Source organism: Chinchilla lanigera, unplaced genomic scaffold (genome assembly GCF_000276665.1).
Source record: "Chinchilla lanigera isolate Chin_1 unplaced genomic scaffold, ChiLan1.0 scaffold00011, whole genome shotgun sequence".
Classification (NCBI taxonomy): Eukaryota; Metazoa; Chordata; class Mammalia; order Rodentia; family Chinchillidae; genus Chinchilla; species Chinchilla lanigera.
In genome coordinates, this window is record NW_004955412.1 from 26,427,450 (window position 1) to 26,443,851 (window position 16,402).

The 16,402-nt window shown below is 46.2% G+C and overlaps 1 protein-coding gene across 4 annotated transcripts in view; it reads left to right on the plus strand.

Moving 5' to 3' along the window:
• The window catches only part of Pknox2 (PBX/knotted 1 homeobox 2), a 254,067-nt gene that overhangs the window by 212,779 nt on the left and 24,886 nt on the right, over positions 1 to 16,402 (plus strand). For all 4 annotated transcript variants that reach the window (XM_005378458.2, XM_005378457.2, XM_013511208.1 and 1 more), the window contains one exon: positions 8,718 to 8,906. In XM_005378458.2, coding sequence (XP_005378515.1) covers positions 8,718 to 8,906 — 189 coding nt within the window. The remainder of the gene's footprint in view (positions 1 to 8,717; positions 8,907 to 16,402) is intronic.

The following is a 16,402-nucleotide window of genomic DNA, read 5'->3' on the forward strand; positions in this document are numbered from 1 at the left end:
ATTCTCATTTTAAGAGGTAAAATCAGGCTGGGGATGTGGCTCAGTGGTAGGGCTCTTACCTTCCATGCGCAGGGCCCTGGGTTTGATCCCCAGCAACTCCCTGCAAAAAAAAGAGATGATATCATCTAAGATGGAGCAGAAACAGGGATCAAGCTCTAACTACAGCCACACTAACCTGTTACACCACCCTACTGCTAATCTCTCCTTGCACCTCCCCAGGAGCTAGGTCTTTAGTTCATTTTTATCCATGTCTCATTTAATCCACAGCACAACTCTGGGGGTGCTGGGTCACTACCACCAGGTGCTAGGAATAGATTCCAGGGCCTTCTGTACGCATATGCAAGTGCTCCTCCACTGAGCTGGAACCCTGGCCCATAGGAGCGACTCCTATTATCCTGTTTACAAGTGAGGAAACTGTTCAAGATCTCAACAGCAGGGAACGCTCAAACTCCAAAGCCCATTGTCCTTGAGTACCCTATTTGCTATTTAATTGTCATAATGGCCCTATGAAATACTTATTATCTCTATTTATCAGGGGAAGATTAAGGCCAAGGACCCTACAGCAAATAAGGTACACAATTGAGGCTTGAGCCAGGTGGGTCCAATGCGTGAAGCCCAATCTCTGTCCTAACTTGTTACCCCACCCTGTGGCTGATCTCTTCTTACATCCTCCCAGGAGCTTCTCCAGAGGCTGAGGCCACGGAAGCCAAAGTGCTAGATTCCTGACTCACAGTGATTTAACTTGTCATTCATGTAGTTTCCATAGAATGTTCATCCCACCCCAAATCAGCTGGCAGCTACCCAGTCCCTGGCATTTACCTTTCTTCCCTACCCTCCACAACCCAGTGCTGGAGAACTACATCTCCAGTCCTGTTTTTACTTTGTTTTGAAACAGGGTCTTGCTAAATTGCCCAAGCTGGGCTCTAATTTCAATCTTCCCTTGGCCTCCCAAAGTGCTGGGATTACAGGCATGTACAACACACCAGGCCCATGCTCCATTTTTTCTTCTAGGGACCCCACCCTTCCAGCTGGTCAAACTGAGCTTGTCTGGTCTGGACAGATTCCTGATTACATTTTACCTCTGGCTCCCCAGTGACCCACAGGAAAAGTCAGAGCACATTAAGGAACGTAATTATAAACGCCTTCTCCCCAGATGAAGGAGAATAGTTCTGGCTTCCCAACTAGCAGAGGAAGAAGGACACGGTGGAAGGAATTAGCCCCAAGGCAAGAATGCCTCTCAATTCCTACAAAACTGAGTAAATTTCTAATCTCTGAGCCTCAGGTTTCCTTATCTCTAAGAGAGTGATAGATAATATTGCCCGTGTCCCTGTGGTGATGAGACTCAAATGAGATAATGGAGAGAGTAACGTTTTGTAAATTGTAAAGTGCTGTGTATACAAATGTTTTGAAAGGCAAGGAATTATTATTATCAAGTGAAGAGGCCAGATCCACACAGCTATGAAGAATTGACATTTATGAAAGACCTACTATATGCCCAGAACATTTGCATACATGATCTTTAAAGATCATTTCTTTTCAAAACCTTTAAAGTGTAGATATCATTATCTGTCATCTTAAATTATACAGATAAAGTTTAAAGGACTTGTCCAAAATGCCCAGGGAGTGAACAGTAGATCTGAGACAGTCACTTTCCTCATAACTGAGACACAATATCCAACACCCACAACTTACAGGAAGAGAGGGTTACGGTATTTTGGCTCAGTTTCAGAAGTTCCAGTCCATGGCTGGGGGGCTCCAACGCAGAAATGGCATGGTGGAGAGGCCTGCCATGGAGGAAAGCTGCTTATACTCTGGTAGTCATGAAGCTGAGAGCAAGGGAGGAGCCCAAGTCCCAGGCACCCACCTCTTCTACCCAGGCCGCGCCGCCCAACAACACACACAGCGCAGGAACTCACCAGCAGGTGAACTCACTGATGAGTGCAGTACCCCCAGGGTGCGACCACCCTCCAAAAGCCCAACCTCCAAACACAGGAGAGTTTTGAGGCCATGCCAAACCCATACCACAGTGGGGTCATCACAGCCGGTGACTTCATAGCAAACGGGAAGCCCTGGTCTTGGGTATTGTCCTAGGAGTGGGGGCCTTGTGTACAGTGCTATGTGATTAAAATGTGAAGTCCTGTCTTGCTTTGCTTTTTGAGGAGGACATCTTCGAAGAGAGGGCTGAATCTATTTTGAAAGGGAAGGGAGGTAGAGAAGCTGATCGAGCACAACTAGCAAAAGGAATTAAGGACACATACATCGTATTTGGTGATGATATTAAATTGAGTGACATTGTTACTGCTCTAGAAGATTTGGAATACCTTTTTACATGACCTGAATCATTTAGAAAAATTGTTTAATATATCAGCATATTATTCAGACTCAGAGGGAAAAATGTAAAATTTTAAAATATGGGATAGAGGATGCTTAACTAAACACAAATGTAGAAGGAAAAAAACCACACATAGTGGGAACATTTTTCCACTAGCTAAATAAGGAATAGGAATAGAAAAGACCACAGTATATTAGAAATTATTACAAGAGATTTTTTAAAAAGCATACGCCTTTAGTTCCCTATGGCTTATAAAGTGCTTTCTTATTATTATGTGTTAACCCTCATCGACTCTTGTGAGTTAGAAATGATCATTATCCCATTTTACAAATGAGGACACTGAGGCTCTGGGAAGTCATAGAGTTTGTCCTTTGGCACTAAAATAACAAACATAAGCTGGCCTCAAAGGCCACATCAGTACCCCACAGACGCTGCTAGTTGGGCAGTCCCCACCTTCCACCCCATGAACGACATTGCCTATCTTTTCTCTAATATTGAAGAGGTCCTACATATTCATTGCCTCTGAGAGTACCATTATGGCTTACTATGCCTTCTTAAATCTTTAAACCAATTCTATTAGCCCATAAAAAAGTAATCCTTTGGCCTGGCTTTATCAGACCCAAGGATAGGTTGGCTCTCAGCCTTTGCACAACAGATCTGATTTAAATGCACTGTGCATGTATTGCATTTGAGCAAAGCTATTCTGGATAGATTTTACTCTTTATTTTGCTTAACTTATCTATATTTTTTTATTAAAAAAATAATATAAGTACGTATTTGTTACATATATTACAGTAAATGAATAGAGATACGCACTTTTTTATGTGTATGCCGTGCACATGTATCTGTAGAGATTATGTGCATGTGTGTTACTTTACAAGAAGATTTTAAAATAAATGAGCAAATAAAATGTTGATTAAAATGCAAAACCGGGCTGAGGATATAGCTCAGTGGTAGGACACTTGCCTGCCATGCACGAGGCCCTGGTTTCCATCCCCAGCACCAAAACAAACAAACAAACAATTAGAAAACAAAAAACAGAAGAGTCTAGCAATGAATGTTGAGAAGAAGAAGGAGAGGAGAAAAGTAAGGAAGGAAAGCAGGCAGCAGGAAGTGAGAGAAACAAGGAAAGGAAAGGAAAGGAAAGGAAAGAAAAACGGTTTAAGGAATTAAGATTACTTTCATCTGGAGAAGAAAAAACTTATTGAACATGTTCAAGGCAGGTGGTTGTTCCAGCGTATGGCTTTTAGTAAGGTTTGGTATGAAGGGAAGTTGTGTTGATGGAGGTGGTGGATATGTGCTTGATGCCTACAGAAGGCTGTGTACACCCTGTGCATTAAGGCAGGAGGGGTGTTGGTCAAATGTAAGGAAAGCTTCTTAATCAGCAGGTTGTGAAAACTTAAGTAGCCCAAAGCCATGTCCCAGTGACAGAAGCAGCCTAGAAGAGAAACTGCAGCCTTGTGCAGTCCTGGTGCATTTGTACTGCCCTCACCCTCATGCTGGCCTGGATCACCTTGCGGGGCCCCTCCCAACACCACAAGGGAACTGAGGCAGAAGTCCTGCTAATGTTCAGAGAATCAGCGGAAGCACCCTCATCGCCCATCTCTTTTCACACACAAGAAACAATCACCTGTGCTGGGAAAGTGTTCTCAGCTTTGGAGTGAGAGATGAGAAATTAAACAGCCAAATGAGGGAACATTACCACAAGCATTCTGGAAATCCTCATCTTTAATGTTCCCAAAGGTATTAGGTTTTCCTAGAACCTCATACTTCTTGTCACTGAGCCGCTTTCCTCCCCACCCAAGCGCCCCTTAGACTGCCACTTCCTCTACCTCTACGCAAATCCTGAGTCCATGTTGAGGGTGAAGCAAATCAGACTCAGGAGTGGGACCATGTAGCTGCACGGCACTTGCTTTGTTTTCTTCCACTGTAAAATATGGGCCATAAGGGTACCTACCTGCAGAGCTGGTCCTACGGAATTAATAAGATAAGCGTCGAATGGGCTTACCACAGTACCTGAGACATACTAAGAATAAGAAACACTTGGGTGTTGTTATCCATTCATCAACAAGTCTATTAAGCACCTTATAATGTACTAATTATTCTGAGAGGCATAAGCCATGACCTTCGTGGCCAAAGTCAAGTAGAAAATTTAAGCAAAAGCAAATCTTTATTAAGTACCTAGTCTACTTTTTGGTCTAAATGGTCCACATTAACATTTTCCTCTAGAACTGGTCAGTTTCAGCCCCAAGGAGGTGGTACTCCATAGGATGAGGCCTTGTAACTGAGCCATGTGTAAAGTTACACAACTGTTTGTTTCTATGAGTAACACTTAGTCTAATTCAGTACCTCAAAAGCTCTTGATTAGTTGAGCCCAACAGACAATCTACAAGTGCAGCCCTGAGATGGTGGGATCCCAACTTGAAACGCCAATGAAGCTCAAAGAAATGTATCACACTGGCCTCTAGCCACACCTCAGAGAGAGAGAGATTTCCTTCTTTCCTTTCCTATTCTGCCCAAACATTTAAGTATCAAAATAGTAGCAAAAAGCAAGGAAGGTAAGGTTAAATATACTTGCGCATACTGCTGTGTCAACATAACTGGATACATTCTTACAATAAATCCTCACTTTTTTTTTTTTTTTTAAGAAAGAGCTCACTGTGTAATCTAGGCTGGCCTGGAACTCACTATGTAGTCCACGCTTGTCTTGAACTCTCTATCTTCCTTCCTCAGCCTCCCAAATGCTGGGATTACAGGCATGCGCCACCACACCTGACTATCATTTTACGTTTTATTTGATGTAATTATAAATTCACATGCACTATAAGAACTAATACAGAAAGACCCTAATTCCCTTCTTTATAACCATAGCACCTTTCACTATCAAGAATAATCCACCAACCTTATTCAGGTTTCATTACTTTTACATGCACGTGTGTGTGTGTGTCTGTGTGTGTGTCTGTGTGTGTGTCTGTGTGTCTGTGTGTCTGTGTAGTTCTATGCAATTGTATCACATGTGTAGACTCTTGTAATCACTATTATATTCAAAGCATAGAATAGTTCTTCACTCCTCCAGCTCACCCGTCAAGCACTATTCTCCATCTCTATGATTTTGTCATTTCAAGAATGTTATATAAATAACACTCTATAGTATATAATCCTTTGAGATTGGTTTTTCTCTCATCATAATTCTCTTATGACATCTCCGAGTTGTTGAGTGTATCAGTAGTTCATTCCTTTTTATTGCTAAATCATAGTCGATGATACACAAAGTGTTATCAAAGAATGAGGTGAATGCTTAAATTTTAAAAATTTATTATCGTAAAAGACACGTTTCCATTAATAACCCTCAGAATATTCCCACTCGCTTCAAACCCACTTATCTCACCACTCTTGCCACCTCCTGAAGCAGTTCAGGAAGTCTTCTTTTCTGAGTGTCCTTAGTTGCACTACTGTGGCTGCCTCAATGTCTTGAAACAGTTCAAAACATTTACCTTTCCTGATCATTCTGACTTTGGGGAAGACCAAAAGTTCCACAGTCCGTATCTATTGAGTAAAATGGATGAAGACACTCTGTATGTTTTTATGAATCTGCCTTTCCTTTGAAGGGTATTCAGCAACATCATCCGCCATATTTTTTTGTCACGCCTCATAAAGACACTCACGAAAGAGGACTTTCAGAACTGCCTCAGAAAGTGGCAAGAACAATGGGATAAATGTGTTCAAATCAAGGGGGGATATTTTGAGAGGGATTAACGATAATGTCTCTTATTATAATAATCTTTTCTTTAAACATTCACAGTATATTTCAGTCTCCTTGTAGATACACCACAGATGCTTTATCCATTCACCTGTTGAACTGTATTTGGATTGTTTCCAGTTTGGGGCTATTAGAAATCAAACTGCTTTGAACATGCATGGACAAATGTTTGTGTGGACACACATTTTTATTTCTCTGGGATAAATGCCTCAGAGTACAATTGCTGGGTCATATAGTAAGCACATATTTAGTTTTGTAAGAAACAGCTGGGTATGGTGGTGCATGCCTGCAATCTTAGCACTTGGGGGGCAGGAGGATTGCTGTGCATTCAAGGCCAGCCTGGGCTACATAATGAATTGAATACCAGCCTGAACTGCACAGGGAGATCCTGTCTCAAAAAGGAAGGAAGGAAGAAAGGAAGGTAGGAAGGAAGGAAGGAAGGAAGGAAGGAAGGAAGGAAGGAAGGAAGGAAGGAAGGAAGAAAGGAAGGCAGGAAGGAAGAAAGGAAGGCAGGAAGGAAGGAAGAAAGGAAGAAAGGAAGGCGGGAAGGAATTGTCATACTATTTTCCAGAGTGTCTGTACCATTTCACATTCCCACCAGCAATGCATAAGTGATTAATTTCCAGTTCCTCACCAGCATTTAGGTTTATCACTGATTTTTGCTGGGTATGCAGTGATACCTCATTGTAATTTTAATTTGCATTTCCCCAATAGCTAATGATACTGAGCATCTTCTTATGTACTTATTTGCCAGCTGCATATATTCTTCAGTAAAATGTCTGTGTATGTCTTTTGCCCAGGTTCTAACTGGGTTGCTTATAATTTTACTGGCTAGTTGTGAAAGTTCTTTGTATATTCTAGATACAAGTCCTTTGTCAAATAGGTGGTTTGCAAATATTGTCTTACAATCTGTAGTCTTTTTATCCTCTTCACAGGGTCTGATGAAGAGCAAACATTTTTAATTTTAACAAGGCCCAATTCATCATTCTCCATTTCTGGATCATGTTTTTGGTGTCAAGTCTAAAACCTCTTTGCCTAACCCAAGATCTGGAAGATTTGCTTCTGTTTTTGTTTGTTTGTTTTACCTTCTGTGTTTGTTTGTTTATATTACAGTTTGGTTTCTTATGTTTAGGTTTTTGATGCATTTTGAGTTTCTTTTTCTATAACATGTGAGGTTTAAATAAAGCTTCAGTTCTTTTTTTATGGATGTCCAGTTGTTCAGGCATCATTTGAGCAATTTCTGTTGAAAAGCAGTTTGGCATTATTCATCGTGAGCCCTAAGAATGTCTATAGCTTTTCTCCTGTCACTCCTGGGAATTCAGTCTAAAGAAATCATGTACCGGGGGTGGTGGGGAGACTATAAGCTTAGAAAATCATCACTGAAACATTTTTTTCATAAGATTGGAAGTAATCTAAATCTTAATAATATGGGACAAGTTTAGTATGGCACTCATATGGAATGGTATATAACAATTAAAATATATTTACTCAATAATTTTCACTGGGGCTGGGGATTTAGCTCAGCGGCACAGTGCCTGCCTGGCAAGCACAAGGTCATGAGTGCGATTCCAGGTACCAGAAAAAAACCCAAAAAAACAAAACAAAACAAAAAAAACAAATCAATAATTTTCACCTATTCAATAAATATTTATTCCTTATTCATGTGTATTAGTACTGAAAATAACATAGTGAGCAAATCAGACATTACCCCTGCCTTCTCAAATCTCTTAATCTAGAAGAGAATAAAAAAAAAATTCATTTAGATGGATACATTTGATAAACTAAAGGAAAAAACAGGAATAATATTGTACTGTGAGGTTATTGAAAGTACGTTAAAAATATGTATACAGAAAAAACAAAAAACCCTTTCCAAGTGGCTGAATCAAAATTCTTTTCACCCCTTTCTATACTACTTTTTAATGAAAAGAAAACAAAAAATAAAGTTCCAATTGCAAAGTGGCTTCTTGCCATGTTACAGCTAGGAATATCACCGTGAAGAAACGGGCATACTTGTAACAACCCAAACAGATAGCAGAGCCCAGCTGAGTCTTGGTGGATTACCCAGTCAGTCAGCAAGTATCCATGAGTGTCCACAAAGTAACCCACATTGCACAAAGCACTTGAGAAGTGAGTTTAAGAATAGACAGTCCTTGACCTCATGGGGCACATCCGGGAAACTCTGATCTCAATCTCCCCTTTTGCTTGTTCAGTTGACACTCTGCAGCATGCCATCATGTGTCTCCTCATATGGTCTCCTCAACAAACTTGTACAGTTGTTAGGGAGAATGTAATTCTCCCCAGTTTGTTAGACACTAAGGTGCAGAGAGCTTAAACAACTTGCCCAAGGTCACACAGATAATAAATGGCAGGCCCTGGGCTTCTACCTTTAAGGCCTGTTCTCAGAATTCCACAATGGCCTCAAGAACAGGTATGACAACATCGGACTTGAAGCAAGTGAAGAATCAGCAGAGGGCCATGATGAGAAAATTTCAATCACCTGGATGAGAAAGCGTGTGCCCATGGCAGGAGATGGGCTCTTTCTCTGGATGTGGCTGGGCTGCGGGTGCTGGGCAGTGAGGGGAATGTGGTACGACAGGTGGGCTGACCTCTCCACCCTCTCCCCAGATGGTGAAGGCAATCCAGGTGCTGAGGATCCACCTTCTGGAGTTGGAGAAAGTCAATGAACTCTGCAAGGACTTTTGCAACCGTTATATCACCTGCCTCAAAACCAAGATGCACAGTGATAACCTGCTCAGGAATGACCTCGGGGGCCCCTACTCCCCCAACCAGCCCTCCATAAACCTTCACTCACAGGTAACACACAGGGCTGGGTCTTCTCTCCCTAAGCCAGGTATGCAGGAGGTCAGAGAGTCTCCGGGTGACCTAGGAAAAGGGGCTTAACTCAGTGAATGCTTTGACCTCTGGGCCATTCTTTTATTCATCAAGCAGTGTAGTCTCACCTGCCAGGGATCAATGTCCCTTAAAAAATGACCAGATCTCAGAGGGACAATTCCTGACTTTCCGATCCAAGATCTGCCAAGAAATGAGTGAACTCTGTTATGAAAGAGATAGGGTACTTGCTGAGAGGAGGAGCTGGCCAACAGATTTCTCTCTGGAAGGCCTAACTGGCAAGCTGTCTGCGCTCCTGGAAAAACAGGCTTTGGTCCTTCCCCTAAAGCCTGCCCTCTTACCAGATAAAAACAACTTCCACAGGACTGTTCTTCCCCAGTCATTCTCTAGATGTTCACCCTACCCTAACACCTCTGTCTGCCCAAGGTTCCAGGCCACTGTCAATGTGACCTCAGTCCGCCCCTTCCAAGATTGAGCTGCCACCTCCTCCTAGGTTCTGGAAATAAGGACATGGTGCCCATGCCCTATGGCAAAGAATGGCCCCTTCTCACCAAGGCAGAATGTTTTCTTCAAGCCAATAAATAAAGAAAGCTGCTGATTTTATCTTCATAGCACATGCGCTGTCATCTACGCATGCTGTGGGCTCACCACTGTGCTTCCTTTCACTGAGCTCAGAACAATGGCAGAGCCCCCTGAGAAGTTACAGAAGCCATTTCTCATTAGACACTCAAGTGTGGGGATGTGAGGAAAGTTTCCCAGGTGAATGGTAACAGGTGGTAAGCAGGACGCCGAAGGAAAGCTGTGCCATTCTTATCCCCATAGGGCCTACAAGGACCTCCAGGCTGTTAGGGAAGAGGAGGCCAGGCCAGTCATGCCCACTGTGACAATAAGCCCTGCAAATCCATTCAACATCGCATCTAACCCACCCCAGCGGGACCTCTGTGAGATTTGAAGTGAGCAGTGCATAGGACACAGGGCAAGAAGTTTATTTCCTCTTCCTATTGCCTGAAATCACCAAATCACTTTATTACAGATCTAAAGACAGCAGCCCAGGCTTCTGCTTGCTAATATTCTCTTGAAATAGACTCATTCCTTCAGAGTCTTATTGTACTTTCCCTTATGATCAAAATTAGCAAGAAACTTGCATAAAAGAGGACAATAATTGCTCAACGAGCATCTCGTTTGTAATTTATTAGTTTCTATTATTGTGAGTTACCATGGTGACGCTGCGCAGCCCCGGTGACGGGAGAGATGTAAGATAGGAGCTGAGGAGGCTGTGAGGCCTCACCAAATGGAGATGCACATTTTTATCAGTAATTTTCATGAAAATAATAAGTGAGGAGTTAATGAGATGGAAAGCCATCCTGTGGCTATTGTGAATTTTTTTTAAGTGTTGATCTAATTAGAATGCATCGGTCAGGAAAAGTAATGAGGATTTAGTGCCTCACAGAGATGTGAGGATCATATCAGAAAATTAGCACAAGTCTTTGGAAATAATCAGGTCCTTGGAGAGGCCCTGGATTTCCCCTCCTGGGCCCTCTGACTCTACCTTGAGCTCTGGGCTTGGGGGTGTACTACGGTGGTGGAGGGAGGAAGGAGGGCAGAGGGCTTCACAGCCACAGTGGCCCCTCAGGATTGGGGGTCTGATACTGACAAGCTAGAATGCAGGAAGCAGGGTCACTGCAGGAGTGGGGTTTGCAGAGAAGAAAGTGGGCTCTGGATGACCATGGTCTTAGAGATGTTGCCTGCAAAATCAGCCCTCCTGGGGGATGGCGGCACTCAGCGGGTACCTCTGAGTTTTCGGGGGAGAGGGAGGAACCTTGGTTCCTGTCACTGGGAGCATAACATCTCTGCCAGAGGGTGAGGCTGGCTCTGGGGTTGCCCCTGCAGACAGGCCTCTGATCCTCAGGGAAAACGGAACTCAAACATTGGAGTGGGAAACAAAAACTGCAGAAGGGAAAAGACACTTAGCAAGCTATTCCTATGCCGTATCACTCAAACTTGCCCCTTCATACCCTCTGACTGCTGCCCCTCCTTCGCACAGGCTTCAGTGGGTAAATAAGGCAGTTGCACTTTGTTTGCTGCAGGAGCTTCCAAAGCTGCCTCCTGTCCTTCCAGCTCCACCCATGCACCTCACAAGCTCCCGCAGTATACCTGCCTAAAGTTCTCTCTAGGTCATTCTGCTCACAGATCCTGGTGGCATCTGGAGCTTTCACATCTGCCCACCTGACACGGCCCTCCTAGGTCCACCCTTGGCCTCCCATCCTGGGCCAGTTAGGCTGCTGAAGGCACTACCACTGTTGCTGGGCATTGTCTGTCCAGGGGACGCCTCCCCCGGGCCCACCTCTGTGCAGAGCCAAAGCAGCCCCCTCCCAAAGGCAGCAGTAAGGCTCCTCTCCCAGGGCAGCCTCCCTGATCTCCCATCCAGAGAGATTTCCTTCTCTCAGCCAACTGTCACAAGCACTAAGCCATGGTTAGGGCAAACATGGCATGTGATTGGATGATAGGCTTTCACGTTGGTCTTATTCTCCTCTCCTAGATAACACAGGTTTTTAGAGTTTGAGACAGTATTTTATATATTTGAAGTCACTAAATCACTTTATTATGGATCTAAAAACAGATCCACAATAGGGGAGGAACCAGGCTTCTGCTTGCTAATATTCTCTTAAAATAGACATGGTCCCTCAGAGGCTTATTGTAGTTTCCCAGAGGGCCCCGCTGTGGCCACAGGGTCTTGGATGCCATGAAAGGCTGGTCTTGTTGAAAGAAGTAATGGAGAGAGAGAAAGGAAGGGAGAGGGGAGAAAGCAGAAAGAAAAAGTAGAAAGGAGAGAGAGAAGAGAAAGAAGGGGGAGTAGAAAGAAAAAAGTAGAAAGAAAGAGAGAGAGAACAAAAAGAAATAGAGGGTGAGCTTGGCGTTCAGAAGGGAGATGATAGGGATGCGCTAGGGTATGGGAGGAAAAGGGCAATGAAGAGAACGAAACAGGAAGAGACACAGACCGAGGAAAAGGGAAGGGATGCTGAGAATGACAGAAAGAGAACGGAAGCAGGAATGGCAGCGACAGTGGGACGAGGTGGAGGGGCTCCTCAGCGCACAGTCCGGGGTACTCGAGGGAGGAGACCGCGCGTAGGTTGTCCCCATCCTGTTCCCAGGTCAGCCTTTTGTCATGGTCTCACTGCAGTGGGGCTGAGGGGTGCATGGGTTCTCCCAGGAAGGAGACCCTTGGCTGCCAAGGACCAGGACCCCGGAGCCGACGGAGGAGAGGAGGGGCGAGCGCGTGTTGTGCGCATGCGTGTGGGTCTGTGCGCCTTCGTTTGCCCCAGCCTTAATCCCCCATCCTGAAATAGCTGCCCCGAGCGCCAGCCTGGCCTGGGGTGGGGTGTGTTCCCTCTGGAACATGATCCCTGGGATCAACATTTCGGCTGCCTGCCAGCTTTGTTGCAAAATGCTGGCTCATGGTTTTCCCTGTGTGGTAATCATCCGGCCTGTGTTGCAGAGAGGGAGACATTCTTGTTTTCCAGTTGGTGGCCCCACTCCCGGGTGCCATGCTGTACCCTCCCACTGGTTCTGTGGGGTTTGGGGTGTTCTCTGTCTGTGGGTGTTCTCTGTGGAGGAGGAACGGAGGTGGGAAAGGAGGAGGGAGTGAGACTGTTTCAACCAAGCAGAACTAAGGGAGTTTCCAGGACTTAGCTTTCAGCACAGCTAGTTCTTTCCATCTCCCTAGGAAGCCATCCTGCCCCGCCTGTACCGGGTAACACTCAGGCTTCTCTGCGGCCTCCTCAGTACAGACGCGTACGGACGCTCATTCCCTGTGCTTCCTGCGGGGCACGACCTAAACCACTCCACTAGAGAGAACCTAGCTCCTGCCTGACCCGCTTAGGCACCACTCTGACCGTCCCTCTTTCTCCATGGAGCTTTAGGCCCAGCTCTGTTGCAGGCAAGTCAGGACGAACCATGGTTCCTATTGAAGCGCTTGGGGGCCTTCCTGAATGCGCTGTGCTGGGTCTGGTGAGAACACAGATGACCGGTGGAGGAGGAGCTGCCAATCCCAGCAGGAGGAACCAAGAGTCCCAGCTGAGGGTCTGGTAAATCAGCCACGGGACGCTCCAGGCTGAAGGTTCTGAGACAGGGCAAGAAAGGAACCTCGGAAGAGTCAGGGAGAGGAGCTGCAGGAAGGGTTCCCGATGGAGAATCCATGTATGTGGCTTGAGGCTACCCTGACCATCCTTCTTTCTCCCCCACGGAGAGCCCAGCCTGAGGCCTGGCACGCATACCCTTGCGGCCAGGTCTGTTCCTGCTCAGAGACAGGATGGACAAACTTCAGTATGGATTAGACTGGCCAGTGTGAGGATTTTGCCCAATGTGGTGGGGCAACTGGAGATTCACTGCCTCTGGGAGGGCTTCCTGGAGGAGGAGGCCTTTCAGGAGGCTTTGTGGAATTAACAGCCTACTGGCATCTCTAAGATGATGTTCCCAGTGCAGCAAGCAGTCCAGGAGAAGGTGGGGAATGGCCTTCCCGAGCCCCTAGAGAAAAGGCTGGAGGGGTTGAGCAGTCATTCACTCGTGCACCTGCAGCTACTGGAGCACCTATGGAGCCTGCTGAGCTCCAAGGACATACAATGGATGTGACCCAGTCCTTGACCTCAGAATATAATGATGGAGCATCTCACCCCCAGATTTATGAAGGGGCTCTATTCTTCACTTATCGTGGTGCAGCTTGCTAAAGATCTTAAAGAAAGTGGAGAATGTAGGCCAAGGGGTCAGGGCTGGAGACACATTAATTGAATAGCCACGTCTTCTATGACTCCAAGCAGAACTGGCAGATGGAGGGGATATTTTGAACACTGACTGAGCCCCCAGCCCCCCAAAGCTTTACATATAATATCTTCCTCATCCCTTGCAGCAAGGCCTCAGAGTGTCCATTGCTTTCTACATTTTACAAAAATTAAGACACTGTGCCATGGTCACAGACCTAATAAGAGGCAGAGAGTGGGATGGGTCACCCCAGAGCCAGAGTCTTCTTACAACGGTGATGCTTTTGGGTGGCACATTTGGAGGAAAGTGGGGATCCCGGGTCCTGGGCTCCAGGTAGGGAGGGGTGACCCTGTATAGCTCAGAGATTCAGGGACCATGGATGAAGAAAGCAATTGCTGGGAAGCAGGAATCTGGATTTGTGGGTATACTGGACGTGAGGAGCAGAAAGGTGTCAAGTGAATCCAATCTGAGATGCTGCACTTAACAGGCCATCTACTAGCTCTTCAGCTCTGTGACTCACTAATAGAATAGCAAGGGACTCTAATCAATAGACCCTCTCTGGAAAGAGCCAGGCTTGTTCACTGACCTACAGGGACCTCTGCATTTTCAAGTTGGCAGGGGCATGGAGGTCAATCACCTCAGCCCAGGCCCTAGAGATTCTGTCCCCTGGCCAGGCACCCTGGGGACTTGACCTGTGAGTTTAAGGCCAGGTGAGGGTGAGGGAGGTAATTCATTCAGAAAGATCACCACTTAGGTGGAAAGAGGACACCCCTAAACCACCATTGCAGGAAGCTAAGCCCACGCTGCCTACTTCTGGTCATTGCATTTAAGCTGTCCCTCTGTAAATTCTTAGACCCCAGCCCTCCAGGCTAGGGGCCAGGAGACCCAGAGGACACAGTTCCCGCCAGGCCTGTGAAACCTGAGAGCCTCTCTCCTTCCGAGAAGGAATGTTCCTTAAGAGCAGCAGCTGCTGCTTGTCCCCACAGGCCTGAAATTGCCTCTCCCTTGGGACTAAGCCCCCAACAGGAGCGGAACGGGGACAGGATTAGGTGGCTTGATTATATGTGCTTGGCTTCCTTGAGTTTGCAAACATGGCTTTTCTTGGTCTGAGGCTGGACTCTGGCTCTGCTGGAACAGAGGGACTCTGCCAAGAAGGGTGTCTGGGGACAGGGGCAACCTCACCCTTGCAAGCCATGCACACCAACACCCCCTGCCCCAGCCCAGTCAAGCCACATGTTTATCAAGCATCTACCATGCCCTGAACGGTGTACTGGACCATTTTGGAGAAGTCAAAGAAAAACTCTCTTTCCCTCAAAAAAAAGCCTGGGTCCAGGCTAGGGTAAGAAGACACACCTGTGTAAGAAAGAGAACCATTCTCTTGCATGCCCAGTATAAGAGGTAGATGGAAGCGGTGACGGGGATGGACCACGACCATGCTCCGAATACATTGAGACAAGCTCCCCAGCAAAAGCAGGGAACTCTGAACCCACCTGGACCTTCCCCAGCCCGGGCCCGGGCAAGTTAGCGACCAAAACCATCCTCCTGGGAGGCCTGGATGAGGTGATCTGAGGCGGTGGATCAGCAGAGACCCCTAGTGGCGAGGGTGAGGGTGGCAGGCAATTGGGGCCCTGCTCGCCAGCTTTAGCCCTCACTGGCTCCAACCACTCACCCCACAACGCAAATCCCACCGAACCACGTTGGTTTTTCTACAGTCCGCAGCTAGCAAGGACCTTTGCAAGGCCATCTAATTCATGCCTCTGCCTCCCAGGCACCCTAGTAAGATAAAAATTCCAACAATTTCCAAAGAGTTTCAAAGGAGACTGTACTGTCACTTCTTTCCTTCAGTCCTGCATGTCTGCATTCCATCATGTTTTCTTTCAGAAATTTCCATCGTGGGTGGAAACTAAGTCTCCGTGGGCAGCTTAGGGTCTTTCCCCAAGAAGACTGAAGAACAGCAGCTCACAAGGGGGACAACGATAACGTCTCCATCCACAGCTACTGTTGTTTCACGGATGCCCCCACTTTCCAAATGTCACCCCGCAGTGCTTCCTATTTCTTAGTAAGGTCTTTCATTTGAACAGGTTATCCTTTTTGTTTCAAAAATGAGATTTACAGTAAAACTCACCCAGTGACCACAGAGGTCCAGAAACAGTGATTAATGGCCCTGGAACAGGGTGTTTCCCTTGGACTGATAACCGCTGCTCTGGAGGCACAAGCTTGCTACCATTCTAGAGCCACTGCTCTGCCCCTTGGAGAGGTGGGGTTGGGATTGCACCCATGTCCCAAGCAAAGGACAGCACACCCGGGCCAAGAGCAGGTGGCCACTGGGCACACCTGAGAGCCCAGCCTGTGGCTTTCCATCTCATCCCTAGGCTTCAGGCACCTCTCTAGGGGGCCACCATGCCATGCTGTGTGCCCACGGGACAACACAAGGAGTTCTTGGGCTGAATAACAAGTTCTCAGCCCCTGATTCTTGGACAATTCAAGCAGAGATGTAAGGTTCTGAATGCTGGAAAATGTCACTAAAACTGTACCACATGTGCTTCTCACATCTCTGTGGGTGCTAAAGAGCCTGGAAGGAAGTGGCTCTATTTAGATCCAGACAGAGCAGTGCCCACCTGGGTATGGCATGTGATGAGCCCCCTGGGAGAGCTGTCGGGAAGATAATCACGCCATGTGCTTAGCTAGCAGTCTTCCCCAGAGCT